At 33.5% G+C, this 13152-nt stretch overlaps 1 protein-coding gene across 1 annotated transcript in view; it reads right to left on the minus strand.

The window, feature by feature from the left end:
• LOC149806865 (uncharacterized) overlaps positions 1-13152 on the minus strand; it is a 47758-nt gene that overhangs the window by 18374 nt on the left and 16232 nt on the right. Inside the window, exons 4-6 of the mRNA XM_089978038.1 lie at positions 2811-2916; positions 1377-1528; positions 340-496 (exon numbers count right to left, since the gene is read on the minus strand). Coding sequence (XP_089834164.1) covers positions 340-496; positions 1377-1528; positions 2811-2916 — 415 coding nt within the window. The remainder of the gene's footprint in view (positions 1-339; positions 497-1376; positions 1529-2810; positions 2917-13152) is intronic.

The raw sequence follows: 13152 nt of genomic DNA on the forward strand, positions 1-13152 counted from the left end.
TGTATACTCCACCCCCTCCCATTTTTGTTGAGCCTAGAAAATAAGCATACATCGACATTTTTCCCCTCAGTTAAATGACTTGTTTGACTATTCATGATATGGTACACAGCATGATGGCACTCTGTGGACCCATTACCATTGTGCTATATGGGGTTGCACTGTAACATCCATTTGGTAGAGTATCTGCCAGACAAAACCTTTGATCTACTGGACCTGTCTAGCAAATACAGGGATTTCTGGTTAGTTCTCAAGTAAAAGTTATGTACCAGTGAAAATACAAAATCCATCCATGAACCCATGAGAAAGGAAATAGGACTTACTTGCCATTTTGTTTCTCACCTGAACATACACAATTCTGTTGGTTTTTGAGCTTTCAGCAACAGTGGATCGCTTACAGGACTTGGAACAAAACGTGAAAGAAGGCTTGTGGGAGATGGTAATTTTTTCACCGTATCTGCTAAATAGTCACTTGTGATCACTTCCTCCAGCTTATGATCTATTATATATGAAAAGTAAACAAATGTAAAGACAATGTTTGAAATAAAAAAATTAAATTAAAACCAAGTACACTGTCAAATGTTTGGAACCCCCCCAAGAAAATAGGTAAAAACTAAACCACTTCTTGCTCTGCATCCTAAAAATCAAAGGTGGCAATGAATATTCAATACATTCTGATCATATGAAAAATAATAGACAAGAAACAGATCATGAGTGATGGGATTCAATACTCCTTGGTAGCATGTAGCAGATTTCTAAGAAATAATTATCTACATAAAATGTAACTATTTTCAGAAGTATCTTCATATTTCAGCTGATTACTTTCTTCAAAAAGATCAGAGTATATAAATATTTATGGTCTAACAAAGAATGATGTGTGTGTGTGTGTGATTTGTATTTTTAACATAGCTTTAAAAAAATTCAGTCATATCACTACGATGTCTGTAGTGTGGCAGTTTATACTGATGCCTAGTACTGGGGCGTCATGTTGCAGACATTATCCTGATACCAGGCCAACCAGTCCTAACATTAGCCTCTTAATGCTGAGTGCCAAGCGAGGCAGCTGTTAGTACCATTTTTGTAAGTCTTTGGTATGACTTGGCTGGGGATCAAGCCCATAACCTCCCGCATCCGAGGCAGACTTCTAACCACTAGGCCACCGGAGCGGTCGGGCAAAGAATGACACTTTCCTTGGTACTAAATTTGAACCTCAAGGAAGGAGTCACTTTGGTCCCCACTAGGGTATCATTTTTCAAATTCGGTTTTTAAATTCATGATTTAAAGCAACCACAACATCCAGAAAAAGTCGTATTTCCCAAAAAATATTAAATTCACAGCATCCTTTAAAGCACTTGTAAAATGCACCTATAACTACTTACCTTTAAATAAATAGGTTTCAAACACTTCCTGGAAATTGGCAGTACCAGAAAGTTCCAACCCAATACTATTATATGATATATCAGGGGACTCAGAACTTGAACTTGGTATTATGTCATAGAGATCAAAACTGATTCCCTGGAACAAAGTTTCCCTTTTAAAAGAAAGCAAAGAAAAATATAAGATATAAGCTTTATGTACCAGTCCTGATGGTCACATGAAAATCAAATTTATTTCAGCACTGAACAAGTCATAATACTCTGGGTACCTGCTACTCCAATGAGTGAATTTCTAAATCTGAACTCAATATCTAAACATATTACAAATGTGTTCATAATGCACTGATCTCCTCACAAACACAATCCTTTTTTTCTTCAACCAATCAGAATTCTTGATTTTACTACTCTTATCCATGAAAGTTTATGAACTACATCATACTTAACACTGTCAACATATTGGCATTTCAAACCAAATGGAAGGTCTCAATGTAAACGAGCAAACAGCTTGACTGATCACTGACATTTTCTGGTTTCTAGAACGGTCCATTTCAGTCAAATCTGTGTCAACTATGTCCAATATTTGGAATATCTAATTTAAATTTTTCAAAAACAAATTGAACAAACAAAAAGGAGGAAGTCTTGGATACACATGTTCAAATTCCAAAATGTACAGAAATTACTGAGATTATCAGAAATGGTGAACAACATTACACCTGTTGCTTGATAACAGACTTGCCCGTGCAAATACGGTGACCATGTTATTAGAGAAACTCCCATTTGGTCTGAAATGCCAACAAGGTGCCAGTGTTTGTGACCCCTTGATGACATCCAGGTTAAAAATTATAAATTGATGAATAAAATGACTAAGTTTTGTACATTTAAAAAAAAAAAAATTGATGCCTTTTCTTTTTTAAATCTGTGGGGTGGTGGTTTACAAACAAACAGGAGGGTGTGCAAATACTAGAACCTAGAACAATTTCCATATTTAGAATTCCAGAACATCTGATACTTGTCCTCAATTAAGCCTGGGGTGGCACTTCAAATGTCATAATGGCTACTTAAACTTTACTGCAAGAAATTCCTTAACACAGTAATATTACTTAATAAAGGCATAAATCTGCAGAAAAAAGCTCTTCAGACTTTAAGTGAATAATATGCAGTACATCTGGAGGTCAAAAACATAGCACCAAGATAATAATCAATCCTGTGATGCATACAGAAATGAAAGAACAAACAGTTGGACAGATGGAAAGAATTGATATAATCATGACCATTTTCAAGTTGGGAAGCAGTCAAACAAATTGTGACTAAGTTAAAGACTGTTCTTTCCTAATACTACACATCTTTTTACATTGATATTTTAGACGACACATTTTGTTTCCTCAGCATTAGTATATTTTCAGGATACCAATAATTCATTAATATTCAGCTTCTTACTGTTCATATTTCTCAATTTTCACTTCTGCAACAGATTTCACCAATTCATGCATATCCACAGAAACCTTTTCCATTTGATGTGTGAGAAAATTCCTATCAAAAGACTCTGAAAAAAATGGACAAATCTTATGATTAACTGCAAATGAATTGAAATACAATCCAAATTTAACAAAATATGGACGTCTGTAATTTTTCAACACTCTAATTCGTCATAAAGTATCAGAGTACCTAATCATAATTATATTTTAGCTCTATTTCTTTACACAGAGAACACTTTTCCTATTAAAAATATGCAAACTTAAGGTACTTAATAAAATTATAATTAATACCTTTACAGGATTTTGTCAGCTGAAAGCCATGTGATTTACCTGGCTTTACTTTACACTGACCTGGCTACTTAAAAAAAACTATATCTCTATTGAGGGAGGTCCCTAAATCCCCCATCAACTTTGGCAACTCATCCCCCAACTTTATATCTAATGGAAGGCCCTTCACCAACAGTCGTACATTTATACACAAGGCTCCATAAAGGACAAAAATTACTATATACATGTAATTGTCAACTAGAATTTAATAATTTCCAAAATACATGCATGATTGCAACTAGGAGTTAGCAAATTTGGCATTCGTTCCCCCATCCCCGTTTTAAAAATGGTAACCGATCTGGTCAGAGCTGCGGCCTCTTGTCTGAGCATTAGAAAAGCAACTAAAACATGCAAGCAGAACATGAGCAAGTGCTATAATTATCTCTTTTTCATTAATGTCAAAGTATGAAAATGAAAAATCTGTATTGTCTTGCATTAGTATATGTTTCAAAGCTTTTTTTTTTTAATTTTCAAAAAGATAACATAACCAGGCTGCATTTTGCCCATACTGAATATTGTTATGCCCATCCTTTAGTTTTGAAATAACACTGAATGTCTGCATTTTGCTGTTACGAGAAAGTATACTTGAAATATAGAATCTCCAGAAACATATCCATTACACACATGTCCTAACTGAAGCATAACAAGGAATTGAAAGTCAACATACTGCCTAGTCCTACAATGTAAAATGCAAACCCTGATAACTTAAGGTACTTAATAAAATTATAATACTTTACAGGATTTTGTCAGCTGGGAGCCATGTGATTTACCTGGCTTTACTTTACACTAACCTGGCTACTTAAAAAAAACTATATCTCTATTGGGGGAGGTCCCTAAATCCCCCATCAACTTAGGCAACTCATCCCCCAACTTTAAATCTAATGGAAGGCCCTTCACCAACAGTTGTACTTATACACATGGCTCCATAAAGGACAAAAATTACTATATAATTGTGAACTAGAATTTAATAATTTCCAAAATACATGCATAATTGCAACTAGGATTTAGCAAATTTGGACACTGGTTTCCCCCATCCCAGTTTAAAAAATGGTAACCAATCTGGTCAGAGCTGGGGTCTCTCATCTGAGCATTAGAAAAGCAACTAAAACATGCAAGCAGAACATGAGCAAGTGCTATAATTATCTCTTTTTCATTAAAGTCAAAGTATGAAAATGAAAAATCTGTATTGTCTTGCATTAGTACATGTTTTAAAGCTGTTTTTTTTTTAATTTTCAAAAAGATAACATAACCAGGCTGCATTTTGCCCATACTGAACAATATTGTTATGTCCATCCTTTAGCTCTGAAATAACACTGAAAGTCTGCACTTTACTGTTACAAGAAAGTACACTTGAAATATAGAATCTCCATAAACATATCCAGTACACACTTGTCCTAATGGAAGCATAACAAGGAACTGAAAGTCAACATACTGCCTAGTCCTACAATGTAAAAAGCAAACCCTGATATAACGTATGATAAAGTTGGGTCAATTACTCACTGCTTGAGTAAGCAGTGCCATTACAATTGTTCCATGGTCAGTCAACCCCAGATCTTTAGGCAACATTTTCAAGAATACTTCACATATATGAGAGCCCACATTTGACAATGGGGGCACATATCAATGTCTAACTGCTTATGTTGTACTATACACACTGTAATGCCTATTTCCTACTTAAGTATATTCATGCACAATTAATGGACGAGTTTAACAAATCCTGAAGGCCCAATTTCAGTTGGCTCAAGAAAGATGGTTGCCAAGGAATGCTCAAGACAGTTAACTTTTGGTAAATTTTCTTTAATGAAATGAATATCTGAGAACATTGTGATTAACTATATTCATTTCTAAGAAATGTAATTTCATATTAATTAACTGACTTCTTTAACAAACACACCACACAATGAAGGCCTTGTTTGCAACTGTATCAAAAGCAGATAATGTGGTACATGCAGAGACTTTGCAAATTTTGTGGCAGAGCACAATTCCTCATTGCAGACCATATTTCTAATCTAGTTGAACTGATAATTCCAGACTAAGACTTCACAGACATTTTCATACCAGCATACAAAGACAACACACATTGTCACTCAGGTCCTAGCCCTCCCATAGGAACAGGAAAGTTGAGAATATGTGCACAAGTCAGAAGTCCAGTGTCCTGATTGAAAATACATATTATGGTCAAATATGCATGTTTTGTTTCCAATCCCCTTAAAACATAAACTTTATATGTCCATAAAAAATCAACTGGTTTAGAAGCCAAGCAACTGATCACTTGAGATCTACTGATTTAAGTGTCTGGTTCTGTCACATGTATATAGTCTGACATCCTGGACTATTCATTTTAAAGTTGGACAAGTAAAGTTTTCCAATGTGCTAGTCCAGGACAAGTGCTTTTCCTATTTTAAAACAAGTTGGGCATGCACTAATTTTCATGCCTTAATCACTTTCTCTATATTTTTCTGACCATTCATTCCCAGGAGTATACTGAATGCTTGAATCTACCTCTCCCCATTTATTCATTCACATCTTATGAAATATCACACCTAGCGCAAGTGATCATTGATGACTGTCACATGTGCATGTGTTCTGTTACCACTTAACTGGACTACATGACTGAATGATCAGCCAGTGAAACACTTCAAGCAAAGCAAATATGATTAATTTGCAGTGTTCTAAATGGCCTTGTTATGATGTGTTATGATGTGTCTACTATGGGTAAAACGATACACCTGTGCTGCATATCGATACAATTCAAGATACACAGCCTACAATAGGATACATATTGATACAGATATGAACTTGATGGTCTCTCCATCTTTGGAAGGTAGGTGGTTCCCTTTTATGCACGTTGACATACTGGCTCTATTTCCAGTATGAAGATTAGAGATAGATATATATGTATTATATATTTATATGCAATTCTCATCTGGGACAAGATAACAAATATACTTTCAAACAAACTACCTGCTGGCTGTCAGTAAATTTTATTCAACTTTCTAGACCATTTAATGGTGACTCCATTTAATTCATTTTAGCCACCACACCCTTTGTTTTGCTCTACATGAATGCTCTGAAAATATCTTATTACCAATTTCATGTCTCACTTAAACCTGGAAGACATTACAATGTTATCTTCAAAACAGAAGAAATAATGTCATTTCCTCTTTCAAGAAAATCTCATCTAAAACACATCTAGGCATGTGAATGAGGACGAGTACCAACAAAGTCAATTTTTCACAGCTCACAGATATTATCTTTCGGACACATCTGCTCCAAAATAGGATTTTTCACCAACATAAACTTGCTTTCTTGAATCAGTAGTTAACAAACTACTAATGATGTGCTTCATTTCTGCTCCATAATGCTGTATTACAGTTTTTAGTCCATCCATGCCATAATCTGCTTGTGCACAGGTATTTAAATAAATATTTTTACTTCTTGATTTAATTTCTTTCATCCTTATTTATTTACTTTGTCTTAACCCTGATATGGACACAAGGTTTTGTACTATATGATCTGAAGGGCTAAACTGACTGACAACAAAATTAAACTTGTGTAGCAGGAGCATATGTTTTATAATTTTATATTCATGTTTTAATTAGGCAGAAATAGGTATTTTATTATTTTATGTAGTTAATGTTTATTATTGAGTGAAATACAGTCATCAGTTGCAATTATTGTGTTATTCTCATTTTACACATATTTAGCCATTTAGGTAACCTTGAACCAGGATTACCTGTTAAGAGTTTTGTTCACTGAGCAATGCAACTACCCTGATTGCTGGTCATGCTGGGTTGTTCTATTGAACAGCATATTAGTGGTCAGTCCATTAGAGTTTCTGAAGGGTGCTGGTCATGGCATTGCATTATAGTGCCTGATGATTCTTGTGCTTGCAAGATGTAAACTGGCCTTTGTCCCATATGATAAGGTAAATAGATTTATAATATGGTTAGTGTAATAGTTTATTTTATATGTACTCTGCATATTTCTCGGGAATGCATGTTGATGTATTTTAATACATTTTAATAGGTTATCAACCTGCATTTAATTATTATCATATTGTTCTGTCCATACCTTTGTCTGTCTATCTGTCTGTTCCCTACTTTTGCTCTAAACACTGACTGTTGTTTAGGTTTAGTTGATCCACTATCTCTCTAGATGGATAATTAATAAATATATGGAATTGTAAGTTATTCGTATTGAATGTATTGTAAAGAGAATCAATGTAAACATGCAGAACAATAATGCACTGATGACAATATTATTTATTATTGTAGTAAATGTATTTTTTATTGTATTTGTATGGTGTATGTACAAAGCAAGGAGAAATGTCTCAATCTCCACCTATCAACCCAATAATGCACAATAAATCCAATACTGAACAAAACACTGGACTTGTATTTTCTCACCAATGAGTAGAAGGCAAGTGCGGTAACACTTGCATTCTACTTTTAAATTGTCTGTATTTTAATTATGTTTAGTATTCTGCCATTTCTACATTAAATTTTGAAATAGTGCTGAAAGGGATATTGACCATGCCATCTTTTTTGGTCCATCCATTAACATGTAGATCTGATTTGGGCTCAGAATCACTCATTGGTATCTCCATTAACACTTTCCAAACTCCAATAATCCAATATAGTTGACTTTAAAAATCATCGTCATCATCACTATCATCAGCCAATATCTGCTGAATCAAAACGGAATGAACCACATCGGGAATCAGACATTTTGGGGTTTCCAGGTAGCCTACTGGAAGATCAATACTTAAAGGACCAGTGATTGTATATTCTGAAATTGTGTCAACATACCCCATATGCTTTCTTTATGCAGTTTTCCATTTACTGCTATGTCCCACATGCAGTTCTTGCTAACATCCTCTTCCTATCCCCTTAGCTCATGATGAATGCACATATGACATATTTAATTTAAAAACGAAATATTAAGATTACAGAGTTAATGTTTTTTTTGGACACCACTGGAATATAATTATAACTTTATTCATTAGTACTGGTGATAGAACTTATCTGGGATTTAATTCCAATTCTGTAAGTTCTTTTTAAATTTTCATTTTGTATTCTAGGTTATTAAATGATTTGTTGAATTTTACAAAACTTGTGGTGGGTTTTCACTCCTTCCTGTTATAAAACTTTTGGAATTGGAATGCTGTTTCTGTTCTGATGATTGCTCTTCAAGCACTTTTAACTTTATTTTATCTGACTACTTTTCTAGGTTGCCAAACAAAAGGAATATATGACTTTATTGCAATAGTCCAAAGACATCATGAACCAGTTTTGGTTTTTGTGCAGACTGCTAGCAGCTATGAACAATTTTTGGTGAGATGAATCTGTCCTTGTATTTGAAACAGATATGTGTAAACGTTTGCTACTGTATGATATTTTTTTGAAGAAATCAAAGTTACAGTGCATAATCCTTATCTTCTGATTTCTTTTAATATATATTTTATCCATATATATACACATCACCAAATCTTGTAGATATGTAGTCTATTAAAAGTAATTTATTTGAAATGTCAGAGTAATGTGGAATATTGAAGGAACATTGATCCGAGAAAAACTGCAATCCTGCTACATTAACTAGCCAAATCTACAATGTAGCTTTCCCTTTATGATATAAATCAAGCTGTCTTATAATCTATCAATATGGGGTCACCATGATAAAAAAGACCAGCTTTAGGTGCTATAGGTATTGATTGTGGCATTCTTTCAGAGTATCTGGAGGAATGTCCTACATCACATCATCAATACACATGAACAGATCCTCACATGGCCAATGCATTATTAAATGCCTACATGAACCTTTGTTGAAGAATGAAGAACGGACAAAACCTTGGTTTGATCCCAAGAAGGTTGCCAAAGTGCCAAAATCCTTGGCACAGGTGCTCTTGGACCAAAGGTTCCTAAACAGAGTGGAGTATTACTTAAATTTCAGGTATGCCATTTCAGGATTGCAGCAACTGCATGGTATTTAAAAGAAAACTGTTAAGACCACTTTAAATGTTTTTATTCTCAACTTAAGAATAAAATCCTGTATATATTTACCATCTGAAGATCTGAATAAGTTAGCATTCATAAGATGTGTGTACATGATACTTGTACAGTGACTCTCCTTCTCAAGTCTTTGGTAAGTTCAGGTATAATACATGCACATCAGGTATAAAATATTCCATGACATTCTATCAATAAACACTTCAGTAAAGATTTTATGTATGCAAAAACTACCAACAGTAATGATTATTTAATAACTGTATTAATCTGTTAGCAGATTACAAATGACACATTACAAGATGTTTTTGATAAATGCAGAAGCACTGCCGAGCTTGAAGTTTTTCATCAGCACATCCTGATGTACTGTGCCAAGAGATTTTCATACACCCCTCCTGTGTACAGGATTAGGAATGAGCTAGCTGCTTTGGATCACAATATCCATAGTGGCAGAGGTGTAATGAGAAATGAAGAAGGGAAGATAGTGCAAGTTTGTTTCACTATAGGAAATTAGAAATAATTTTAAATATTGACAGTACATTATGATTCCTGCTTGGACATCAAGCCAATGGAATATTATTCACTACAAGTCATGAAAACTTAAGTCATTTTGCAACAATTGGCACATTTTATTATTTTCATGCATACAGATCTTGCAATTAGTATTTTTATCATTCTAGTGGATATTTATTTTCATTTGAGCAATGCAAGTCTAATAATTAGATCCAATGATATGTATAGCACTTTCCCAGTGGACTGACACTTTATTATGGATATATGGGGTTCATGGAATTTCCTAAGGAGGTTTGGGGAAGATGCTGTCATCATGATTACTAGCTAATACCTGTTCATGAAAATATGTTGCCTCCTGAAGGAATGGGCAAAAATGCATCCTGTCTTAAATAGTACTTTGTAGATAGAACAAATAAGAACAAAAACAACCCCTCGACAACTCCTCCTTGGGAACTGGGTCCGGTATCACTAAACATCTTAAGTGTGTTTTTCGACTAAAATTTTGAGATTTTCCTCAATATTTGAGATTTTTCTCAAATCCGGTCTCACAATGCACAAATGAGAAAAATCTAAACTCAAAGTTGAGAACTGTCCTCATTTATCTGAGGTTATGGTTATGCTCCCTCAAGTGGAGATGCTCAAATATGGCGCTTGAACGACGTTATCGTCGACGTCATCAAAGGATTGGATTAGAAAGGAGAATTATAAGGGACAGAGGTAACCCAATGGATGTCGATGACACTGTTTTGTTCGCTTGCTATAGATTTACCAGACTTACCATTTTATTCATCTTAAATACTGTTACTGAAAAACTTGATTCGGCTTTTACGAAGCGGAGCATGGCGTTACCACCCCTCCACAAGGTGCTTGTGGCCTTACGCTTTTTCGCCACTGGCGCTCACTTCAGGCTCATCGGAGAGTCGTTGGGTGTGAGTGTAGCCAGTGTAAGCAGATGCATATTTGAAGTGGCAAGAGCATTAGTGAGACAGGCGAAGAAGTTCATACAATTTCCCAGACAAGAGGCAGCATCAGTTGTCAAGCAGGGGTTTTACAGGATTTCTGGTAAGGTATTTTCCATTTATTTTATTTTACTCAAAGTATTTTCAAACTTGAAAGCTACATTAATATGAATCTTTAATACACCACATTTTATTCCATGCAGACATTTGGGACAAATAACAAAGACAAATTAAAGATAAATCATTATAGTTTACTTCAAAAATTGAGTAATATAATGTAAGGCATTCATTAATGTAGTGTCATAACACAATTTCATTTGCTAAAGGATATCTTACAGATTATGATTAACTTTACCATTGAAGAGAATATAGTAGATAATTTATATACGTATAATCATAGCTGTTCATAGAAGTGAATAGGCATGATTATATGTATACTAAAATGTCAAAATCAAGATGAAATTGGTCACTTTAGCAACAGGAATTCAAATTCAAATTCACATATACAATGTTCGCGAAAAGGTAGGCTAATTATCAATAAACATGGGGTAAAGAATTTAGTACTTAATGCTTTCAATATGATTTAATCCATTATATTATTTGAATTAGCTATCATTATGCCACACTTTACCCATTTCTGAACTTGTAATTTATCATGTAGATTAACAGAATTCATAATCTTTTAAAATTTTATAATAAACAAGAAAGTGAAGATTTTTTATTTTATTTCAGCATATACTGGATGTCCATAATATCAAATACTTTAAAAATAAATTTTTTATTTTCATTACAGGATTTCCAAATGTTATAGGGGCAATAGATGGCACATTCATCAGGATTCAGGCCCCAAGTTCGAATGAACAGGATTATGTAAACAAAAGGATTTCATTCACTTAATGTACAGGTAATTAATAAAGGAGGAACATATAGTGTGAGAGACACTTGGCCCCAAAATTTGCAAACATTATAATTGAAACTGCAATTGTCAATATATTGAACTAATAGGGGAAATTGAGAAATACACATAAAACATGGAAAGATAATCTATATACTGTAATAAAGATTGTGTTATCATCCAAAACACATTATTTATTGGATTACAGGTACATTAAAAATGTAATATTAGTTATTATGTACATGTCAAATTTGTGAATTTAAAGTGTAAATAAAGGACAATTAAAATAGATATTGATATAACCTTGTATGTGCAATTTTAAACTGAATATATTACTTTTCAGATGACATGTGACTATAGATTCCAAATAACAAACTGTAGCAAAGTGGCCAGGTTCTGTTCATGACTCAAGGATATTCCGGGAAAGTAAACTATGTATTGCATCTGAAAATGGTAATCAATGTGCATGGATTGTATATATATATATATATATATATATATATATATATATGTATAATTATTTGTGCACAAAAATCATTTCATAATATTGTTTTATTTTTAAGTAATTTATTACCAAATTACTGGTGGTTATGATGTAGGTATAAGTTCAAAAGCACAGTTCATCAAACAAAAGTAATATTTCTTTATGTCATGTTGAATCTAGCCTTCTATATGGATATGTATCTCCTGGACACAGAATATATCTAGATGATTTTGGATTATATGAATCGTTGATCACAGGTATGGTGGTTGTATAATATGTAATCTTATTGAGAAGATGTCATTCAAAATTACAATAATTTATCCTATCAAGAGCAAACAAAAATTATTTTTACCTATAATACACATTACTTATGATATTTTTTTTAATATGATAATTTTGTGCTAATATATCTCTTTTAATATCCAATATTACAATTTAATTTTCATTTAAGTAACCGATACCATATATCTGATATATAATTACTAATATTTTCAGGTAAATATGATGGATTTCTACTTGGTGACTCTGGCTATCCTTGTCGGAACTTCCTTATGACACCATACAATGCAGCTACCACAACTGCACAGAAGTACAATGATGCTTTATGTAGAGCCAGAGTCGTTATAGAACAAACATTTGGCATCCTAAAGAGGCGTTTCCCATGTTGCATAATGGAATGAGTTTCTCCTGATAAAGCTACCTTATTCACATTGACCTGTGTTGTTCTTCATAACATAGGCATATACAAGGGGGACATCATTCCAGCTGATGATTTAATTGCAGATAATGAAGAAATTTTAAATATTTATGAACCAGGGGATGGAAATGCTTTGCGTGATTATATATGCAGGACATATTTTTAATGAAATATTTTCTTTTAATATAAATGAACACAATTCAGTATAAATATATGCAAAATGCAAAAATTACAATATCACATTTATAACATACAGATGCACTGAAGACAATATTAGATTATTTATTGTTCAATGAAACACATCTGAGTTGCTTGTTGAGGTTGAATTTCCTTATGGTAAGGTAACATCCTACAATATGGCCAGTCAATTGGTATTGATTTATTCAAGGCTTGATGTAATTTTCTGCATATTGTCAACTATTGT

The sequence above is a fragment of the Sinohyriopsis cumingii genome, chromosome 1 (genome assembly GCF_028554795.1).
Source record: "Sinohyriopsis cumingii isolate HCF-2022 chromosome 1, ASM2855479v2, whole genome shotgun sequence".
NCBI classification, from domain to species: Eukaryota; Metazoa; Mollusca; class Bivalvia; order Unionida; family Unionidae; genus Sinohyriopsis; species Sinohyriopsis cumingii.